The sequence below is a fragment of the Equus caballus genome, chromosome 4 (genome assembly GCF_041296265.1).
Source record: "Equus caballus isolate H_3958 breed thoroughbred chromosome 4, TB-T2T, whole genome shotgun sequence".
Classification (NCBI taxonomy): domain Eukaryota; kingdom Metazoa; phylum Chordata; class Mammalia; order Perissodactyla; family Equidae; genus Equus; species Equus caballus.
This window is the reverse complement of record NC_091687.1, coordinates 9,708,906-9,732,460: the sequence shown is the minus strand read 5'-3', so window position 1 is coordinate 9,732,460 and position 23,555 is coordinate 9,708,906. Positions and strand designations below refer to the sequence as shown.

Below are 23,555 nucleotides of genomic sequence, written 5' to 3'. Positions count from 1 at the left end.
TTTATGATCTGTACTGAGTATGCATCCATTTTTTACAATAAGAAATAATGTTTTTTGTTTCAAAGATATGTTAAGGTACTCCAAGGGCACCGCATTTCTATGGTTCCTATTTAATGGTACATTCAAAAACAAGAGAATCTGAAATGTTTCCTTTGCCTGGGTTATTTAAAGCATAAAGCTGGGTCATACCTAAGTAAGCTCTCCCTATGTCCACGGTTGCCTGACGAAGTGTAGTTATGTGCAATGACGTTAGAATAGGACAGTTACCCAAGAGGCTCCTCAAATGGAGACTAGGTTCTCTCTCTCACTCCATCTCTCCCTCTGTCTCTCTCTCTCCATCGCTCTCTGTTTTAGACCAATAAGGGACTTTAGTCCTTTAACCAGAAAATGGCTTCTTTACCTTAACATCATCGGAAGGCAACAATCACACAGTGGTGAGAGAAATCTGCTGATGAATGGAGTTAGCAGAGCTGTTTCCCCAGGATGTTTTGGGGGAATACCGTAGGTCCCTTTCATGGGCGCCTGCAGTCTATGGGTCTTAGCTGTGTGTTCAGAGCACCACTTCCTCTGACTAAATCAGCTCTGAGATTAGCTCTGTGATCATTTCATTATTCAATCTTCTCTCCTGACAGGTGCGGGCAGAATGCTGCTCCTGTCACACGTCATTCTGGTGGCTTCCCTTTGGACTTGTGAGTGACTCTACCCAAGGGGTATCTCACTCATTGGAAGGGAGGCCATAGAAAGCGTGGACGGTCAAACCAGCCCATTCAGGTGGAAGAAAGCCACATTGGCATTCAAACTAAGCTGACAGATTCCAGACCCCAAGCTTTCCATGAATAGAGAACAAACGTATACTGTTTCAATGAATATCAAAATTTCCCTAATTTTTGCTTTCATTTTTCTTTCAGATACAAGTGAAGACATCCTAATAACACAACTCATAACATCCATTACCAAGAAAAAAGGAAATACAGCATTTCTTGAATGCAAAGTAAAAAGAGATGACTTGAAGAAGAATGCGCACATACACTGGTACCGACAGAAGCCAGGCCAGCCTCTAAGACGAATTCTCTACATTTCCTCAAACGAAAATGTCGTCCACGAGCGAGGCGTCAGTGAGGACAGATACGAAGCCAGGAGACGGCAGGGCGATCCGTCGGCGAGCCTCAGGATCCACCACGTCGAGGAGGCGGACGCGGGGCTGTATTACTGCGCCTGCTGGGACACACGGCAGGGACGTGCGCCTCTGTCGCTGAACAAAAACCCTCCCACGTCGTCACACCTGTGCAAACACACACACCTCCCCCTTTCTCTCTCCCGGAGGGACCTGCCTACTGTCACAGAGGGCTTTTCTCCTGCACATGCATCCTGAGCAAGGTCTGACCTCAGAGCCCATGGACTCAGTCTGTGGTGCTTCTTTCAGTTCGGTTAGTTTATTGTGTAGCCTCACCTCCCCGGGGCCTGGGCTGGCTTTTGTAAGTGTCCCAAATTGTCCCTGCTTCGCCATCTATGGGAAGCCTACTGGGAAGGAGGCCATAATCCAGTGCTGAGAATGATTTGTTCACTTTCAAGGAGGGGAGGGAGGGAGGGAAGGTGGAGGATTGTCCAAGGAAGGAAGGGAGGGAGGAAGATATGAGGCCTTTTGAGTAACATGTACCTGGGGTTCAAGTTCCTGCTCAGCCACTCAGTGACACTGTGACTTAGGGAAGTCACTAGATCGTTTTCCTTCTGTTATTCCAGTTTCAAGTGGGCATGGTGTTGACCTCACAGGGTTGCTGAGGTTTCATGTATGAGCATAGAGTTCAATGAGTCACAGTGTCCTTTCCTGTTATAACTCAACCGCCTCACTGAGCCATCTCAGCAAAAAAGAGAAACTCTTTAAAAATAGCATCTTACAGTGTCCTCCAAACAAAAGTAAAGCTTGGCTTTAATTCTGACAAACTAAGAATTGTGAAAAGGAAAAGAGTGGAGGGTAACAATCCGTAGTATCGAAAGCAATAACTACAGAGATTGTTAATATTTACCAAACTTTGTGAACTTTCTGCAAACTACTGATCTATAAAATGTATATACTTCTGCATAAGGTTGTGGGATTATTATCTCATTTGTTACTATACACAATAGTGATAATTTCCTTCCAATTCTCATGACAGCCATACAAAGCTCCCACACTGTCACAAAATATGGTGAAAAATCAAAAACTCAGGAACTGAGAAAAAGCTCAAGACAAGGCATATTTGAAGCAATATGTGAAGGAAAAATGGGAGGGAATTTCTCCCAAGGAGAAGTTAACATTGAATTATTGTAACAGGTGTTTTGATGGGTCTCCCAGGATCTGAGAGTTCCTTAATACCAGGAAAGTGATAAAATAGCTGCGACAGATCTTACTGAGAAGGACTCATTGGTTCTAGAGGAAACCTTCCTGCCCCATCCCTGACTCCCCAGAACAAGGGCCACCACTGCATCCCTGGTCCTGATTCATGCCTGATTCACAGAATGTCCATTCTGACCAGTCACTGGCCATGCCAACCCCATGAATTTTCCTTGTGTCTTTGGCTTGAGTTTGTAGGTTGGCTTTTTTCCTTTCTTGTCTGTTCGTTGGTTTTATGTCCAGAGTCAACCTCTTCAAGTGCCTCTGAGTCCTTTCCTTGCTTTTCAGAGGAGACACTGAAATTAGAATATCTCAGGATCAACTCTCCTCTAGCCTGAGACCAGATAAAACAGGGCACCTAAGTTGCAAGCTGTCTGGGGTTCCCCTAGAGAATGCCACTGAGCATTGGTACCAACAAAAAAGAAGGGGAGCCCCTGAAACGAGTCCTTTATGACTTAACCAAGAATTGAAAGCAAGACAAGCCTAATTACCAATGGGAGACAGATAAGACAGATAATGGAATCTTTTACCTGACTATCAATCTCGCCAAGTCCGATGAAACCAGCTGCTGCTGTGCCTGCTGGGATCTCACAAGGTCACCGAGTCAGAAGGGACCTGTAAGAAAACCTTGTCTATTACTAACCCTCAACTCCTTTCACACTTGAGCACCACAATAGACTCTTCAACGCTCTTAATCATAGGATCACAGGCTGTTGGGACAGGAAGGGCTCTTAGCCCAATGCCCCCACTTCGAATGAGGAAGCTGGGGCCCAGAGATGGTGAGTCCGAAGCTAGTTAACCACAGAGGTAGGGCTACACCTGCATTTCAGGTTCTCAGTCCAGGGCTGTTTCCTGCCACTTGGTGGTCAGTGTTGAACTTCTTTCAGCAAAACTGCATTTCTCTCAAAAGGAAGCTTTAACAACTGTGTCTTGTCTTCATAATGCTATCCTCAGAACATCAGTCAGGTCTGATATGTAGACAAAGTATGTGACTGCCACACCATTGAGAAGGGATAATGGTCAGCAGGAGAGGGACCCCCAGCTGTGTCTACCTCCCTGTTGTTTTCCCATGGCTATTTACTCCCCTTCCTTTCTGTGGCTTCCTGTCCATTCTGAAAACCCCAATAACTGAAATAGTTTCCCTGGCATATACATCAAACATATGGGCGTGTGGGAGGTGGAGATTGGTTTCTTTACAAATACATTTGTAAATTCCTTGCCAGTTACAGAAGGACCTGGCAAACCAAGGCCTCAATTCCTACTATTCACTCTGATAACCTGGGACCAACCCTAACTGGATGGTCACACACGTGGTTCCAAGTTTGGTAGCCCTGACCCGCTTTCTGCTTTGCTAGAGTGACTCGGGACATTTTCATGTCCAAAGTCTTACCAGCCACACCTTGAAAATACCAATTATGGTAATAACAACAGAATCTATACCATCACTTTACAGCTAAATATCTGTTTTCTTGGATGTCTAATAAGTAGCCAGAAAAAATCTCTGGTTCCACTCCCAGTCTCTCACCCTAGTCCCCACAGTTTGTGTTATTTTTCTGCCTAAACTCCCCTAACTAGTAAAGGGCAAACACAGTAGTAAGAATGTTTGTCATTCTTGAATGACATTCTTGAAGAATGCTTCTGTTTCCTTGGCCTTCCACATCCTTTGCTTCCTCTGGTATTAAGAAGGAGATGAGGAAACCCAAATATTTTTTAGACAGTTCCCATGGTGTGAGATCTGAGAGGAGGAGACAGGAGACCCTGGGAATTGTGGTTTCCTCTGCCAGAAAGTGAACCACAGACTAGATCAAACCCCGTGGGGCTCCACCTGAGTCTAGAATTGGCTGTCAAGACAGAGCCCCCAACCAAAACTCGCAGATCCAACACAGAGAACTCCCACTCCTCTCTCCAACTTAATGCCAGTTTAGAAACTCTTTATTTTCCAGCTTACACATGCAGAGTAATCAGCAAGCCCATGACAGAAATAGCCACTTAATCAAAATTATAATTATAATTCTGAACTGCACGCCCCAAATGTTTCCATGGACACTTCAATCTCCTAGTGTAACTCAAGGACAAGCAAAAAGAAACTAAATTGTGGGATCGAGTTGTATATTTGGATTAAACTAGACTCAGTCCCCACAGATTGTTTTGCTGGGTGCTTGCACTGACTGCTCACTGCTTTTTAGAATTTGCAAATCAACCCTTTCACCTACTTTTAATCTAGTTTGATATTTCCCGTGATTCTTAGAAAGTAGCATCCAATATCTTATACTCGACCATTTGAGATAGAGATCCTCTATATTATACAGATCTGGAAGAGAACTGGAAACTATGTCCCTGCCACATACATCTTTCCAACACCCAAGAAGCGTGAAGTAGTTGAAAGAACAGGGTTTGGAATCCCGTGAACTTGAACTCAAATCCAGGCTCACTTTGAACTCCTTGACTCTCAATTTCCTTCTCTGCCTTTTAAGAGTAGTAACTACTGTATAGGTAAAGCTGAACAGAGATAAATGTGTGGATGGTGCCTAATTCATAGCAGACCCCATCTTTATGCATTTTCTTTCCGTTCAGCACTAGAAAACACAGAGTCCCAGCTTGTGGCCTTGGAGCAGACAGAAAGGTGGGAAGGACATTCAGATCTAAGGTTGAGTGTTTATTTCCCAAGAGAGATGTTTCCACAAGCAAGTGCCTTTCATGCACGTCTGTTCAGAACAGACAAACGCACACTTCTTATTTTGAAAAAAAGAAACACGTACTTCATTAAACATGTTTTGCCTGTGGGCGTTGTATAAATTAAGAAGTGTCCCTTTTATCATTATATAATTCCCATCTTTTTCTCTCGTTATCTTTTTTGTCTTGAAATCTGTTTTGTCTGATATAGATATAGCTATACCCACTTTGCTTTGGTTGCCATTTGCTTGGAGTATGGTCTTGCATCCCTTTACTCTAAGTCTATGTTTGTCTTTAGAGCTGAGATGTGTTTCCTGGAGGCAGCATATTTTTGAATCTTGCTTTTTAATCCACCCTGCCACTCTGTGATTGTTGATTGTTGCATTTGATCCATTTACATTTAGAGTGATTATTGATATTTGAAGGACCAATACTACCATTTTATCTTTTGTTTTCTGGTTCTATATTTCCATTGTTTCTTATTCCTTGTGTTTCTGTCTGCCATTTCACTTTGGTGGTTTTCTGTGATGTTTCCTCTCAGTTTATGTTTTGTGCCTCTGCTCTGATTTTTTGTTTTGTGCTTACCATGATTTTTGTATAAAAGATCTCATAGATGAGATAGTTCTTTTTCTGATAGACTCTGACATCCATTAGCCTATGCAGGTTCCGTCTTTTTCCTCTTCCCTTTTTATGCTTTTGTTGTCACAAATTGTTCTTTTTTGGTTGTAAGTTTGTGACCAAACTGATGTTGTTATAGTTGTTTTTGATGACTTCTTTCTCTTTATCCTTTATGTCATAATTAAATATTTACTGACCTATTCTGATATAGAGCTGCAATTTCCTGATTCCATCTGTCTATTTATCTTCTTGCACAATGCTTTGTAAATTTGCCTTTTTGTTTCAGGTGGGAGGACTTGTTTCAATATTTCTTGTGAGGAAAGTCTAGTGGCGATGAATTCCCTCCGCTTTTGTTTGTCTGGGTAAGCTTTTATTTCTCTGTCATATCTGAAGTATACTTTTCTTGCACCCAGTATTCTTGGCTGATGGTTTTTGTCTTTCTGTATTTTGATATATCATTCCACTCTTTCCTAGCTTGTAAGGTTTGTGCTGAGAAATCCACTGAAAACCTGATGGGGGTTCCTTTGTAGGTTATTTTCTTCTCTCTGGCTGACCTTAATATTTTTTCTTGGTCATTGACTTTTGATAGTTTTAATATTATATGCCTTGGAAAATGTGTTTTTGCATTGAAGTAATTAGGAGTTCTCTTAACTTCATGTACTTTCATGTCCAGTTCTTTCCCCACGTTTGGAAAATTCTTGGCTCTTATTTCTTGAGTAATCTCTCTGCTCCTTTTTCCTCTCTTCTCCTCTGAGGTGCCTATTATCCTTATGTTATTTTTCCTAATTGAGTCAGATATTTCTCATAGAAATTCTTCATTTTTAAAAAGTCTTAGTTCTCTCTCTTCCTCCACCTGAATCATTTCTATTTCTATCTTTGATCTCAATAATTCTCTCTTCCATATGGTCTGCTCTATTTTTAATGCTTTCCATTTTATTTTTCCTCTCATTAATTGTGTCTTTCATCTCCATCATTTCTTTTTGTTCTTTGTTCGAATTTCAGTGTCTTTGGTGAAGTACTCCTTCTGTTCATTCATTTTATTCCTGAGCTCACATACTGTCTTTCTGAGTTTTCTTGTACTTTGTTGAGTTTCTTCATGACAGCTCTTTTTAATTCTCTGTCAGATTGTAATCTTCTGTGACTTCAAGTTTGGTTTCTGAAGACTTGTCACTCTCTTTCTATTCTGCTGTGTCACTGTAGTTCTTCATGGTGTTTGAAAAATTGATTCTTGGCCAGCGCATTTGTGGTAGCAACTATCTTTCTTATTTGGGTACAACTTTGGTTCTGAACTACTTTTGGCTGTACATGAGTGCTGGCACTTTCCATCCTCCACTGCCTCTGCTAGAGATGTTGTCAGTGCCCTCATTTTGCCACTTGTGCCTCTGAGGTTGCTGATGCTTTGCTGCTTATGATGTCCCTGTAGTCTCAGGTGTTGCTACCAGAGTCATCAGGCTGTGAGCACACTTCTGCTGCATCCAGGGTCACCTGGGCCTTGTGTTCCTCCACTGGCTCTCCAAGGGCTCTATGGGCTCAAGTGCTGCTGCCCCATGCATCACTTGTGCTGCTGCCCACAGGTTGTCTGTTGGTGCTGGTTGCACTGCTGCCAGGGGTGCTTATTTCTTAGGTGTCACTATCACTGCCAGGGGCCCGGGGACCCAGGGACTTTTATGCAGCCCCCTCTGGTGGTGGAGCCATTGTCAGGGGTGCCACAAATTGGTGCTGGATCATTCTATGTTTCCTGAAGTCTCAGTTCACAGATACCACTTGCTACTCCTGGAGGAGGGACAGGGGTTAAGCTACAAGTGTTGTTGCTAGTCCTGCAACCGCTGGTCACTGCGATGTGCCTTTTGAGACCTCATGTCTGGGCACACTGCTCCTAATGGGGAAATCCACATCCTCACTGCTGGAAAGACTAGGACCACTGACAGGAGAGGAGGAGAGGCCTGGGTTGCTGGCACCGTTCTGTGTTCTGAAGCCTCAGGACGTGTGTGCCACCCACCATTCTGTTGTGCTTTCAAACCTCAGGTCAGTGCCCCCAACCCTGCTGTGGAAATTCATGACTTGGATGTTGTCCCCACTGCTGGAAAGACCAGCACCATTGCCAGAGGAGTGGGAGAGGGCTGGGTCACCAGCTTCACTATGGGTCCTGAATCCTTAAGATGTGTTTGCCATTCGGCACTGCTGTAGGGGACAGGGGCCAAACCATGAGTGCCCTGTTTGCCTTTGCAGACTATGGTCACTGGCATGTGCACCAGTGTGAGGATTCGTGTTTTGGATCACTACTGGTAGGGGAAGGGGTGGGGGAGGGGGCTGCTCTCCTTTTTCCACTGCCTCCTGGAGGTCCAGTCCACTCACGTTCAGATGTATAGATTCATGAATCACTCAGGCATTCTGATGTGCTGTGCAGAGAGTCCGTTTTTGGTCAATGGATGTCTGACTGGTTGTAACTTAGAGGGGAGATGCAAAGGGAACAACTCACTCTGCCATAATTCTGGTGTCACTCTAGTGCCTGAACGTTTGCATCATCTGTTCTAGACACATTCTTCTCATTTGAACCTTACAAAAGTCCAGAGAAATAGATATTTTCATCTCCATTTTAAAGATAAGGAAACCGAGGCTCTGCGAAGTACCCAAGGACACATCACTAGCAAGGGGAGGACTGGAATTAGAACCACATCTTTCTGATTTTAACATGTCTTTTTCTTCACGTTCAATCTCTTTCATGGTAATTTGATTGATTGCGTGTGGGTCTTTTTAAAACTCTAACAAATCTGTTAACATTTATTGCACTAGCCCTTCCATCCATCTCCACGTTGCTATAATAATCATGGCTCTAAGGATGCCTCTTAGCGGCTTATGGCAATCATCTTAAAACATGTCTCCTTCATTGGCATTGCTTCCCTGACCAACACACCTTTCTGCTTATACAGTGATCTTCTTAAAGCACAGATCTGATCATGTCACCTTTTTCCCTAAAACCTTCAGGAAGTCCTCACAATTTATTGCGTTTTAAAAATATTTATTTGAAAATACTGTAAAAAGTGAAAACTCTCTACATTCCTCCTTCTTAAAAATTAAATATTAACTTCAGTTGCCTCCTACCCACTTCCCATTCCAAGCTCTTCTACCCAGTGGACACAATTAGTCTCCTACTTTTTCTTTCTATTCGTATCTCTGGATGCTTTTTAATTTAAAGGATAATCTACTTGGAATGTATTTTTTTTTTTTAAAGATTTTATTTTTTCCTTTTTCTCCCCAAAGCCCCCCGGTACATAGTTGTGTATTCTTCGTTGTGGGTTCCTCTAGTTGTGGCATGTGGGACGCTGCCTCAGCGTGGTCTGACGAGCAGTGCCATGTCATTCGAACCGACGAAACACTGGGCTGCCTGCAGCGGAGCGCGCCAACTTAACCACTCGGCCACGGGGCCAGCCCCGTACTTGGAATGTATTTTATGTGATATGAGGTAGGGAGCACTTTTTATTTTCCCAACAGATAATTAATAGCCCAAAGCCATTTTTAAAGTAACTTACCATTTCCCTACAACTTAAAAATGCCAAATCATATTTTAATGTTGACCTCTACTTTTAGCATTTTTCTGGAGGATTTCTGTTTTGTTTCGTTTCGTTATTCTTGCATCATTGTCAAATCATGTCAGGAGTTTTGTAATAAATGTTAAGATTTACTACACCAAATGTCTATTCACTATTATTTTTCAAAAAACTATTTTTCAGTTGTCTCCTATTTATTCTTCCTATTAGAATTCAAAATCAACTTATGTAGCCCATCCCCAACCCTTACACCTTAGAACCAAAATCAAAATGCTGTCATAACTCTGACTGAAATTGCAGTTAACTTATATGTATATGAATTTAGGAAAGATTAGCATCTATATGATATTGAGCTTTTCCTTCACAAAAATGGCATGTCTTTCCACTTATTTGGGTTTTCTTTTATGCCCTTTAGTAAATCTTATACTGTTTTCTGCACACTGTTCTTGCATTTTAAAAGATTTATAACTGTTTACTTACTCTTTTGCATTTTATTACTTACATCCTTCATGGATCTTGAAATATTGACAGCTCCAAAAGTGCCTGTTAATTCTGCTCGTGGTCTTGGAATAAGGAAAAACAAATGTTAAGGTGTCAGACCAGGATTAAGTAGGCATTGTTCACGTCTCCAAAATGTGCAAAGGGTATTTGATGGCTCTGAGTAGTAATAACTTGAAATTCTCAAAAAATGCCTTTTCAGATCTAATTTTCATCCAGCCCTCTCATGCTCTCCTATTGTGTTGGGGGCTGTGAGCTGCTGTGATGGGACAGTTGGTCATCGTGACTATCTCATACCTTCATTCTCATGAGCAGAGACGATGTTTGCTCATGGGACTCAGGCTGAGGGAGGGTGGATCTGAAGTGGACACAGGGATGCTCAGGGCCTGTCTTCTCTGGGTCCTGGCAGATGGGCAACTCATCTGAACTCAGAGGAACACTTAGCTGCTTCTGGCAGTTCTTTTCCTCCTGATCCAAGATTACAATTAATAAGAATACAGACTAATCTTAACAATAAGATTACAGAATAGCCTCCAAGAGGCTTTTCTTTCAACGTATCAAAGAACCAGATGTTGTTTTCAATTTTTAGTTCAAGTAAGGAAACATATTTTTCATAGGAGATATACTTCTATAAATTTCTTCTTTTATTCCAGGAAAAATAATGTCATCACAGAACTTATTTTCTCTTTTGGCAGTGCCTGGGAAAGAATCATGTTGCCAAATGTTAAAGTGGGTTTATTAAAAATGAAGAAGCTTGTTCACATTTCTTGAGTATATTTGTGTTGGCGTATTTGCATTTCAGTTACTGAAGAGTTTCTTCCTTTCAGAAACACATTCCCAAATTGCTAACGAAGCAGCCCTGGTGTTTCTGAGAACAAAACGGCCTTCCCTTTGATGTGATCTCTGAGCACTTTCAACACAGTTGAACACCTGGGGAAAAAAATGTCCTAATTCTCTGAATGCTTTTCCTGGTAATTTAGAAAAGTAGTTGGTTGACCAGTTAGGCCTAATCTCTTCTTTTTCTGCTCTTATTCTTTCTGTTTTCTATCTACACTTTTGGATGATTAGTGCCTTGTTGGAAAACAGACGTTTGGGTCAATTTATCTGAGGCAAACTTATAAAATATCAGATGTCATGAAACCTATATGCAAGGACTTCCAAAGGAACCCAGAAGATCACATTGCCAGTACAAGGCTATTCAACTACTAGTCATATCATGAAGCTTAGGAGAAAGCTGAATTTTTGTAGAAGCTGTAACCAGTGTGATAGCTCAGGCTGGATCAAGATGTTTGGAAAAGGGACTAAGCTCGTAGTAACTCCCTCTGGTAAGTAACTTTTTTTCTATTTTTGTCCTACTAATGAACAACTGACTGATGCTTTTTAGAAAAAACAATTTAGGATCTCCCTTATCTGACCACCATATACTTGGCCTCAGCATGTGAACAGCACGTTTGCAGCCACTGGTCTCTGTACATGAAAACAAAACTGCTTCATTAATGGTTTGTTCACTTCCCTGATTGTAAGCAGATTGAAATTATACTTTTAGAATAAACACACAAAATTGTAGACTCAGGCTAGAAATAAAGATATTTTGAGGACCACGTCAGTAAATCACTGGTATAAGTTATTGGTTCAAGATAATTTTCTCGTAGAAGATCTTTTAAATGAGAGACACTTTTATTAATTACTTCTTCTTTATATTTTGAGATAAAACATAATGCTCCTTTCTCCCAATAACTGGAAAAAAACCTATATTATTGGTTTGCATCGTGTCCTTCACAGCGGTGCAAAAATTACTTCTTATAGTAAACGACTATAGAAAATTAATAAATCCCACTGCTTATTGACCTGGCTTCTTAGAGGTAGGCTGAGATCAGTCAAAATTTATGCTACCACAGTTCTTGTTGTATTGCTCAGTGATGGGCCAGTTTAAGGGAATTTGTAAGCTCAATAAGCTCCATTTTGACTCCAAAGTCCATGAAAAGAGTCTGCATGGTTTTACGTCCTCATTTACTCTTTTACTCTGTCAGCAATCATTCACTGAAGATGGTTTCTGTGCTGGATCCTGGAGATAAAAGAGGGCACAAGACACAGATAGAACAAGTCCCAACATTGCCAAAGCTTCTAGTGTAGTGGATAAGTGCTCTAGATTCTGGCTTCATTGGGCCCCATGTTCTTTGGCCTGTGGCTGCCAGAGAGCCAAGAGGTCTTGGACTCATGTGCTCATTTCCTTTTTTAATTTAGGTTATGGTTATTGCTAATAAAATCCATATATTTTGTTTGATTGAAGAATTTGATGAAATGGCCTCTAACTATCCCATTAAAGAAAATAATATTAGCTAATATTTGCTGATGGCCAGACACCATGCTAAATAGTTTCAGTGCTTTAACTCATTCCTCAGCAGTCCTGTATAGAAGATCCTCTTATTTCCATTTCACAGACAAGCAAACTGAGGTTTAGAGAAGTTCAGTTACTTGCCTAAAGGCACATGACTAGTTACTATGTCAAAGTTTGGGATCCAACAGAGACTTGTCTGTTATAAAGTGCTTGGTCTGGACTTTTATGTGATATTAGAAACATTGTCATATTTTTTTTTTTTTAAAGATTTTATTTTTTCCTTTTTCTCCCCAAAGCCCCCCGGTACATAGTTGTGTATTCTTCGTTGTGGGTTCTTCTAGTTGTGGCATGTGGGACACTGACTCAGCGTGGTCTGATGAGCAATGCCATGTCCGCGCCCAGGATTCGAACTAACGAAACACTGGGCCGCCTGCAGCGGAGCGCGCGAACTTAACCACTCGGCCACGGGGCCAGCCCCTGTCATATTTTTATAGTCTGAATATTTACTCTTCTGTAGCCTGACCTTGTAAGTGGACTCTTTAACTAACTTCTTCATTAGTAACTGCTTACAATTTGTATTAATATTCATGTGTGAAAACAATAGTTTTCTTCTAATCATGGCACTTAAGTTACCTCTCTCTTTTCCAAAAAAGATCATGTAAATCATATTGAATATGCATTTATTAAATACTTAAAATAGGATTCTTAGGGTATCTCTGTAGAGTGACAAGTCATTTTGCCACCATTCCACTCAATTTTCTTTCTGTATTAGCATCAAATTCGCCAGAAATATTGAAGCTGGTAAGAGAAGCGTAACAGTTGTACTGTACTGCATTACTAAATTGCGTAACCCGCAGCTGCTTTTCCACTATGATGAGACAGCTGCAGAAATACCTAAGTAAATAGGATCCTCTGATGAGCAGCACGGGATTTTAATTCAATGCCCTGGAAACGGGAAGTTATTTTCAAGTGAAAAGGAGCAGTCTTTAAACAAGCAATAACGTAAGAGATCATCGTTGAGAATGTACACTTGGTAACAACTCATCTGATCTGCTATCAGTGGGAATTGAATTCTGAGAAAAAGTTACTTTAGTATCAATCCAGAAACCCCCATTTCAATACACATAAATCACAAAATACCTGTAAAACATATTGAATATACACTTATTAAATACTCAAATATATTATTTCTATTATTGCTCCTCTTTGGAAATTAAAGAAACAACTCTAAATTACACTCTAGGCAAAGAACTGACTTTATACATGAAAATCGTTTGATGAAGGAGATTTAGAAGATTCAGGCAAAATGAGGAGAAAAGATAAAATCATACTCTCCAACATACGTGCGGCGAGATGGGAAAAGACATAACCCAAGCTGCACAAGTGGGGAGGGGTCAGTTCTTCAGTTCTTGACTGCACTCATATCTAATGTGATTTTGCTTGAGTTTCATCTCTGTTAAACGTTAGCTGGGCCAATCTTTATATATTTATATAAATATGGAAAAAATATGGGTACAATTTTAAAATAGGCACAAAGGGAAATTTCTATAAAGGCTTTTCTGATAGTGGCAAAAGGATGGCAGGAGAAAGCGTTTGGTCCTGGCACACAGCTCTTTGTTACAAGTGAGTTTTCTTTAAATTCTGTAGCGTAAGTTGGGGAGGAGAGGCAGGTAATGCAGGTGCTACAGGTTAGAGTGTTGGTGCTGGCTCAGAATTCTTGGATTAGACCCAGTTGTGTCGTGAATCACAGTGGGATCTCTGGAGAGGTTGGTGACTTCATCCAGGTCCTTGGAAGCAGTTCTCTGCCTGACCCAGCACACAGGACATTAACAAGGAATTGACTAGTTAGAGCAACTGTGGGTCTGTAAGGGGTGGAGATCTTAGGTCCATTTGGTATTTCTGTGTTGAAATATTTGTAAAGAAGTGTAGATATTTTATTTATTTGATTCCCAAAATAACCAATGGGAAAAAATGAACAGAAGTGCTAAACGTGCCATTTGTTCAGAGGATGATTAATAGTAAGCATCAAAATAATTAACGACTATATTCAAGAATGTCACAAGATGGGTTTATTTTTTCTAAATTCAGTTCAGTAAATTTGTTCAGTCCTCATTAGCCTTAAAGATGAAATTTTGCCTGAATGAGGGAGAACACCTTGCAAGGGTGTTGCTAGCCTATTGAAATGAAAGTTTTTAGAGAATTGTCACAAAGCAGATCAAGCATTGAAAAAATGAAGGAAATTTTATATTTTGATTTCTCTAGTAGATATGATCATGTGAACAAAAAATTCATAAGTTAAAAAGCAACTTTCTGGTGGTCTTTTTGTCAACTGACTACATACTCAGTATAAATTGTAGCAATCAAATTAAACAGTGGTGACACAGATATAATTCATGACATCCTGAAAAATGTTTTTTAGGAGAGTGTGGTGCAAGGAAAAATATAGACTTTGATCCTGGGTCTGTCACTTTTGGTATAATCATCCTTTAGCAAATAAATTTTGATTCATTCATTATTTCTTTATTAAAATTGTAAATAATATATGCTCATTATGGAAAAAATTGGAAAATACAAAAAAGTAAAGAAAAAATTAAAATTTTATATTGACGTGTATCACTGTTAACAGTTTGACATATTTACATCCGTTCATTCCATCTATGCAACAATCATCCTAATGGGATGTTTTGAGGATTAAATGAAATTAAATATGAAAATTACCTACCACAAAGCTAAGGACAATCTTGGAACAGTTGGTGATAAAAACGTTGATTCCTTCTCCAGAATTCGAATTAGTACCTGGCTGAGTTCTTTATGAGATCAGGAGTATAGATAGATGTATTAATTACCATCTAGTCTACAGGTCACTTTAGAACAAACGATCAGTAATTGGAAAAGCTTTCAACTTCTAAGATAATTACTACTTGCTTCTATAAATGGTTACAGTATAATAAGCATTATCTCAAATGTTATTAATCTGAGTATAAGGTGATCTCGCATTTTCCAGCAGAAATATCTGGGAAGAAAAAAAGTGGTTTTTTTTTTTCCCCATCACTTGAACATATAAACTTATGGTGATAAAGATAAAAGTCAAATATCCACTTATAATATTTAGTTTCTTACTTGGATTATAGCTAGCAAGTTAAAAATTATATCAATACAAATATTTGTTGAGATATATTGCCTTTTTGTCCTTACATTTCACCAAAAATTTTGTTCCTACTCTTCACATGAATCTGAAACATCCTCTTATAGCACCTTTCTGGGCCGTCTCAGGGGTTGAGTGTCTGTTTTTGGATGCCTGTCGGATGATGTCACTGGATATTTTATCTAAAGAGGCAATTATCCATTTACGAAATAAAAATAAAGCATTTTTTTCATTATTCTGTTATCCTATAAATGTGCAACATAAGCATAAACTGTAGAAAGTTTAGTCCCAAGTAATATTTACAAAATACGTGTTAAATTTCTTTATTTTCTTTCACAAGTGAGCTCCAAAACTGGCATTAATTGTGTTCATTTCAGTTTCATCTCACTTGGAGATCCTGGCCAAGTAGTATTTTTTGGTCACAGCAGAGTATTAGAAAAGCATCTTTTAGTATGAGAGGTTCCCAAGGACTGAAAGATAAGGCGACCCCTGTTTTCTGAGGAATAATTTTGGGAAAGAAAGCCTCACCTTATGTTCTGGCACTTTTTTTTTGAATTCTGCATGTTTTGTGTCTACAGCACGGTGCTATTTGCAAACACATTCTCCCATCTGTCATGTCACATTCATTTTAGACTTCTCTAATCTATCAACCCCTGGGGCGGAAAAAGAAACAAACTATTTGTAATGCACAAACTATTTGTCATTTATTTCAGCTGCCTATTTCCAAAATCTACTTGAGAAGACCTAAAATCAAATACACAAATGCAGTCAGACCATGAAAGAAAAATAGAAGTTCAAAACCACTAAGGAAAGCAGAAGAAAAAAAGGCCTGTGAATATCTAGTGAGAAGCACAGGGTCAGTTTTTATACTCAAATGTAAGAGAAAAATTTGGTGGAATTCATGATCTTCATTAACTGGTGCAACGAAGCACACCAAATTTTCAAATAGGGTGTGTCTTTCCCACCATATAATTGGAAAAGTACTTCAATGCATGAATCCTTTAGGAGAACAGTGAAATAAGGAGTGGACGTTGCCTTTAACATCCATTTTATAAAACGGAAGAAATGGTCTTTCAGCAAACCCATTTTATCCCACCACTGCATCAATGCTATGGGCATCATAACATTGAGTGTCATCCACAGATGGTGACCCTCAGCAGATACAGTCAGGCAGGTAACATTTAGTGTCTAATGTGACAATAGGAGGATTCGAGGACAGACCTCCTTCCATCTCTCTAGTCCTTCTGCCTTGAAGGCCCACTGCCAGGAGTTTCAAGCTGAACTTTCTGGATAAGCTAGAAAGATAGCTTGAGTGAGAAATTTCTGGTGAAAATTTGGAATGCAAATAGATTGTGCTGTTGATCACGGAAAAGAGCTATTTGTTTTGGACAACACAGTGAAGCAGTTCCATACGCTGCGTATTATTAGGCTTTAGCCAAAGTTCTCATTGATTTTCTTACACTGGGAATACAGAAGATAAGACAAGACAATGATTGCCTATTAATTGTGCGTGTGAAAGGCACGTTTCCTCTGATGACGGCTTTGAGAAATCCAGGCTTATTAGAGCAAAGTGGAATGCAAACGAAGGGACAAGTCTTCATGCTTACTTGCCACGGATCTAATCCAAAATACTGAATCCCTATTAGCAAGGTTTGGTCACATGAGATTAAAATGTCATGTTGGAGCACCAAATCATCATAAACAAATGATTAATAGTAATGATAATATCTGTTCCATTTTCCCCCACAGATATAAGCCTTCCTGCAGACATTTCTCCCAAGCCCACCAGTTTTCTTCCTTCAATTGCTGAAATAAAGCTCCATAAGGCTGGAACATATCTTTGTCTTCTTGAGAAATTCTTCCCTGATGTTATTAAGATATATTGGAAAGAAAAGGATGGCAGTACAATTGTGGAATCCCAGGAGGGAACAACTGTGAAGACTAACGACACATACATGAAATTCAGCTGGCTGACCGTTACTGAAAATTCAATGGATAAAGAACACAAATGCATCGTCCAACATGAGAATAATAAAAGAGGAATTGACCAAGAGATTCCTTTTCCTTCAATAAAGAAAGGTAAGTGTATGTAAATATAAATATAACCCTCCAGAACACTTTTTTTTCAAAGCAGATACCCCACCTTTTCCGTCAATTATTAATGAAAAGCAAACAAATATAAATCTTTCTTAAATGTCATTCCATTTATTGGTAACATAAATGTCCTTTTATTTCCCCACAGAGTAAAAATGATATAGGCTTTGGAACATAAAAAAGAAAAAGAAAAATTTCCTTAACTTTTCTCAGCCTCATTTTAGGGTTTTGTCATCAAAAATATTAAGATCATGATGTCTTTTTAGGGTTGTTGATGGATTAAATGAAACAATATATGTGAAAACACCCTGCAACTCAGCATATAAGACATGCTCACAAAGATTCCCCGTTTGATATTATACTTGATCACGAAGTAAGAACAATTACATGTCTTTCAGGAATGTTCCACTCAGCAAGCAAAAAGTCGCTCTTGCTTTAATCTTGCTATACACAAAGTACAAGCCCAAAACAATGTTATTAGGCAATAAAATGGTGTTCATTTGAGATAACAGCTCAGCAAACAATTGAATAATTTGGCCACTGCAGTTTTTTTATGGTCTTAGGTTTTTCAGATTTGCATTTTATATACCATCATAAGGTAAAATTTCGTAATTAAGGAATGGATAAGGCTTACGCGTACAAACATACTTTCATTTTACATAATGAATGTATTTCGTGCCATTGGTAAATGCAGCTCAACAAATATTTACTGCTGAACTGGCCAGTGCCAGGCCTGGAGGGGATGTGTGGATGCGGACACTGGGATGACTTACTGTCCAAGGAGGATGCACTATTGTAAGAGAATACATTCTTTTCCTAATCACTCAGGGTCACTCGTGATTCAGGCATGATGTCCAAAGGAGTCCCTTTGATGCAGATGCTGCGCACATTTAGACAGTGTGGGCTGAGGGCTGAGTGCCTTGGACCCGGCAGTGGTCCAGTAACTATCTAGACTCAGGACCTGATGTCAACACACCAGACCAAATGCCCCAGAGCACTCATAAGAAGGAGCCAGTTTGTACTTTTCCCTGTGGTTAACAAGCCCTTGTGAAGCCGTGGAGAGCAAGCACAGAACAAAACATGTGAAGACCTTTGCTGTGTAGCAGTCTGAATTCTGAAGTCAGGCTGTACATTCTCAGATCCTTAGTGTCATCAGTGACCAGATTAGGTTCCAACACTTGCCCTGACTTTCTCCTGGGGCTGGGATGAAGAGCAAATGAAATAATGTCAGTGAAAACACAGCATGGATGTCTTTATTTTTGTATTTATTGTATTTTTAAATATCCTTTCTTAAAACTAACTAACATAAGATTTAAAAAACAGCCCTAATTTACTATTTCTACAGCTAAGAAACAGATGGGAAGCAAATACACAGAGCATGAGTTTAATATAACCGCTGGGCTGATGTGTCGCATTAGTACTTCAATCAGCGCATGGGAATAAGAGATTTTCATTTATGTTTTAATGAATAAGTCACCATTAAGGAAAAGAAAGAGACTTTTAAGACACGTTAAAGTCTGTTCTTGAAGATAGTTTAATATCTAAACATGGTTATGCTAACATTTTTATTCTTGGAATTTGTCCCAAATCCTATACCTCAAACTCAGTTTTAGAGCCGCCAAAAAAAAAAGATCCAATTTAGTGCATAAAATTGCGTACCTGAAGCATTTCCATACAGACAAGAAAACATCTAGTGGAAAAAGGATAAACCAAAACAATCATTTCAACTCTGTTTTCTTCCATCCAACAGTCAGTTATCTAAATTTTTTTTTTTTAAAGATTGGCACCTTACCTAACAATGGTTGCCGATATTCTTTCTTTTCCTGCTTTTTCTACCCAAATCCCCCCAGTACCTAGTTTTATATTTTAGTTGTAGGTCCTTCTAGTTGTGGCATGTGGGACCCCTCCTCAGCATGGCCTGATGAGTGGTGCCATGCCTGCACCCAGGATCTGAACCAGCAAAACCCCGGGCCGCCGAAGCGGAGCGCGTGAACTTAACCACTTGGCCATGGGGCCAGCCCCCAAAAAAGATTTTTATTTTTGTATGTTTGCCTTCTTTTGTTTTTACATTGTAGATAAATCCCACCTCAGGTTGTCTATATTCAGGGAAGTATAAATATGGCTTGGCCTATCTTTCTATCTTTGGAAAGAATTGCACTGAAACGCTGAGCTCCTGTAATGAAAAGTTCATTTGTTCAGAATATTTAACATATCTGGAAGAGAAGATGTTTTTACTGTCCATAATGGAGGAATTACGTTGTTTCTCTACAGATTTTCTATTTCTATGGATTATTTTTACATGCTCTATCTCACTGAATCCGCCACAATGATCCTTTGGACGCTGGCTGTGCCGTCCCTGGTATGACTCTCGGCAAGTCACTTATTCTCCCAAGCTTATTGCCTTGTTTGTAACAAGGAGTGCTCCAAACTACAACTCACTTCAGTGTGACTGGAACATTAAACAAGATAATGCGTGTTGCTTCCATTTAACATAGTGCCTGGCACGTTCATAACCACTCAACAGCTGTGAGCTTTTATTCATATCTTGTCACGTCCACAAACACCACAACTCCAGAAAAATCATGTGCATGAGTTGGCCATATTAGGATATGCATGCTCTGGAAAGCCATGCCTCATTCCTTTACCCTCATGGGAAACGTGTCTAAACCAAACTCTTTCAAATGTGAGATTTTGTAGGGGATTCTAAGATTTTATGACTTGATTTTGGTAGCAACTCTTCATGTCAGCAGCGTGTGCTGAAGACTGTGGAGTAGCCACATTTTCTGTGCATTTTCCCACTTGACAGGTGTTTCTCCATCACCTCCTTTGCAGCAGGCAGTGTGCTAGGAGCTGTGAGTACAGACAGAAAATGAGATAGTCTTGGATATTTCCCTCCAGTTGTGATAAAGAAGAAAACAACGTGTTCTTCATGAGGGTCAACATCTTCACGAGCAGAAACACAATGCATGAATTAGATCTACTGAATTATACAGAGTCAGATGAACTACGCCTGGAATTGCAGGGCCCATATTTTTAATGACTCTTTCCTCTCTGCTGGCAGATTCTGTCTATCTATCTGTCTGTCTGTCTGACTGCCTATGTATCAGCACACGCACAGATACACACTGTCAAATTACGGATATGAACTGTTGACTAATATTTGCTCTCATTTCTTCTAGTGGTCGCTGCTTTTGATTCTACTAAAACTTGTGTGACAGACGAAATCTGTAAGTTTTTGTATATGTTTGCCTTTATGACATGCTATAGCATTTTTTTCCTCTGGAAAAATTTAACTTTTGAATTTCCCTAGTCTCAGGTAGTAAAACTAAAATGACTCATGTGACAGAATAGACTGGGTGATATTTTAATTCAATGCCTCATTTCCTGGGAGCATCTTAATCCAGTAAATGCTGGTTTGGGATGAGATGACCGTAAACTAGAGGGTGCAGTGGTACGCTCTGAATTCCTCCAACAATGGACTTCATTCATTTGTTCAACTTTTGTTGCTAATGATTGAGGAATGTGTGATATCAAGGTGCTTCTAGATTTTTAAAAAATCCTTGGTCCTTGCTAGAAGCTAATAACATGAACTGACACGTACTGAGAGCTTCCTATACAGAAGGCATTGTGCTGGGTTTTGCATGCAGTTTCTTGTTTAATTTGAATAATACTTCTAGGAGCTGGTACAGTAGTTTGTTTACCATTTTACAGATTAGGGCAAAGAGCTACAGTTAATTAAGTCTTTGCACCATGCCACACAACTAGATCTGGGGTTTCAACCTGGCCATCTGAATCAAGAGTTCATACACTGACTCAGCCCTCTCTTCTTCATCAGCAATATGGTCCTAGAGCTAGAAACCCCAAAGCCAAGGCTCTGAGACACGATGGACATGTGGTGGGGGGTGGGTAATTAAAGGGACTACACCATATCCCAGACTAGACTTGAATCCCAGTTCTTTCAATGATTAGTTGCATCAATATAGGAAAATTACTTACATTTTCTGAGCCACAGATTCCTCATCTGCCAACCAAGAATAATTACACCTAACTCAGTTATTGAAGAGATAATGTTGCCTATGTGCAATGACTAGCATAGGATATCTCATTTGGCTGTCACAGAATCACTGCTAATTTCTGGCTCTTTCTCCCTACATATGTACACAGAAAGTGACTAGAAGCATTGGCTCCAGCCTTGCTGATCTTTCCTTCATTTCCAATATCTAGGGGGCTCTGGACCTCAGCTAACACATTAGCTGATCAAAGGCAAGGAGTTGTGAGGACATCACCTCTGGGATCCCTTTCCACAGCAAGTGCTAATGATTCTGAAATTTTGACTCTATGAAAATAAGACATTTAAAAGGGGAATTTCCACAGGAAGAGACTTAGCAGTGTGGTTCACTGAATACTCAGTCTGGCTCATCATCATTGTCGTTAATTACTTCTTACCATTATACATTTCTTGCAAAACTTCAAAGGATATTAAGTGCAATTTCATCCTCATAGCCACAATGAGGGACAGTTAGGAAGGACAAGTGAGTGAGCCATGACCTCCTAAAGTTTCAGAGAATTTGGATTAACCACTCTCTTCCATTTTACATAACGCCTTCTTTACTCACACCTCCTACCGAACCCTCTGTGAACACCACCGAATTTCCGTAGATTGTACCCTTTGTAGGAATCTCACTGCATGCACAACATGTAGTGGCTCAAATGATTCTAAATCAGAATTCCACTTTATATTTATGCTTAGGATTTTGGTGTCTGGGGCATTTATTGCACTTGGAGATGCAGTATTACAGAGTACCTAAGAATGTGTTCTTTGAGGTTGCGTTGCTAAGATTAAAATCTGACTTCTAATAATAACTAAATGCATGGTATCAGACAAACCACTTCTCTCTCTGGCTTCAGTTTATTTGTAAAATGGGAGTGACAATAATGATGTCATAGGCTATTGTAAAATGTAACAAGATTAAAGCTTTGCATGCAAAGCTCTCTGAACAAAAGTTTGGCATTTGGTTAGTGGTTAATGAATATTAGTTATTATTATCACTTAGAGACACAGTGGGGATGAAGAGATGCTAAAAGCTATGATCACAAATACTCTATTCCATTGGACACATTCACTAAAAATGCAATCTTACTTTTTATATTTTGGAATAGTCTAAGTGAATTTAGCAGAGGTTGTTGTTTGACATGACCTGTAAACTGCATTCTGAGTTGTCTTGTTGTCTGTGGTGGGGGTAGATGCTTACTTTTGGGTTTTGGTAGTATGAGGTGTCGCTGGAATGTAGGTTGTCAGAAATAGATAACCGTGACCACACTCCCGTTAACAGGTCCCATCCTTTATAAAGAACAGTTGAAACTAATCAAATGACTCCTCTTAGCCCCCCTGCAGCTGCAGCTCACCAGCACCTCTGCCTATTACACCTACCTCCTCCTCCTCCTCAAGAGCGTGATCTACCTTGCCATCATCACCTTCTGTCTGTTTAGGAGAACGGCAGTCTGTGGCGATGGAAAGAGTTCTAGCAGACGGTGGCGCAAAAAAGTCAACTTTTCTTCATCGTTTATTGTCCCTAAACGCATCTCCTGAGGATCTAGCTGGGCCTTCTCTCTGGGTTTGGGTTATTTCAGCTTACATGTGTCCTTTCTATTATGTTGTTATCGTATGGTGGTTTTTCAAACAACTAGGGAAACAGAAACTCTTACTCTGTAACAGCAATGAATTCTGCCATTACTCAGGGGAGGGACATGGGGTCGTCCTTTAGCACCACTCTCTCCATGATCTCCACCAGTTCCTTGAGCAACCTGTATAACAATGTCTTCCGAGTACAGACAGCATGCAGCTCTTGTCCTGTCCCTTAGGGCCATTTAACCAGATAATCAGCTAGGAGCCTTCCATTTTGCTCATTCTGACCCAAAATCTTTGCTACTTAAGTTCTGGACTCTGTTTTTCATAATAGGCACAATAAAAAAAATCAAAAGTCTGCATTTGTCTCTGTGTACTTTAATTTGATGAAATCTAACGGAAAGTCCAAGGTAAGAAACAGTGTGACGGCTGAGCCATCAAATCCAGCGTTGGCTGTAATGATGGTCAATACCACAGTTCTAATTCTTTCCCTGCGATAATGGTCATGATGCTTTCTTTGGGGCACTGGCTCCAAGAGGAACCACAGTCACATGAAGGCACCCAGGTTACTTCTCTTTCAAAGGTCACCAGATTCAGACTCATTTGGTTTGGGACATTCTGATGGTGTCAGTATAACATCTAGC

At 39.9% G+C, this 23,555-nt stretch overlaps 1 gene segment (V, D, J or C); it reads left to right on the top strand.

The window, feature by feature from the left end:
• Positions 1 to 526: 526 nt before the first annotated feature.
• Positions 527 to 23,273, top strand: LOC100062578 (T-cell receptor gamma chain C region DFL12-like). The segment is given in 6 exon segments: positions 527 to 689; positions 909 to 1,230; positions 10,978 to 11,033; positions 16,941 to 17,270; positions 20,465 to 20,512; positions 22,670 to 23,273. Coding segments are annotated over 6 exon segments (1,008 nt in total).
• The last annotated feature ends 282 nt before the right edge of the window (positions 23,274 to 23,555 follow it).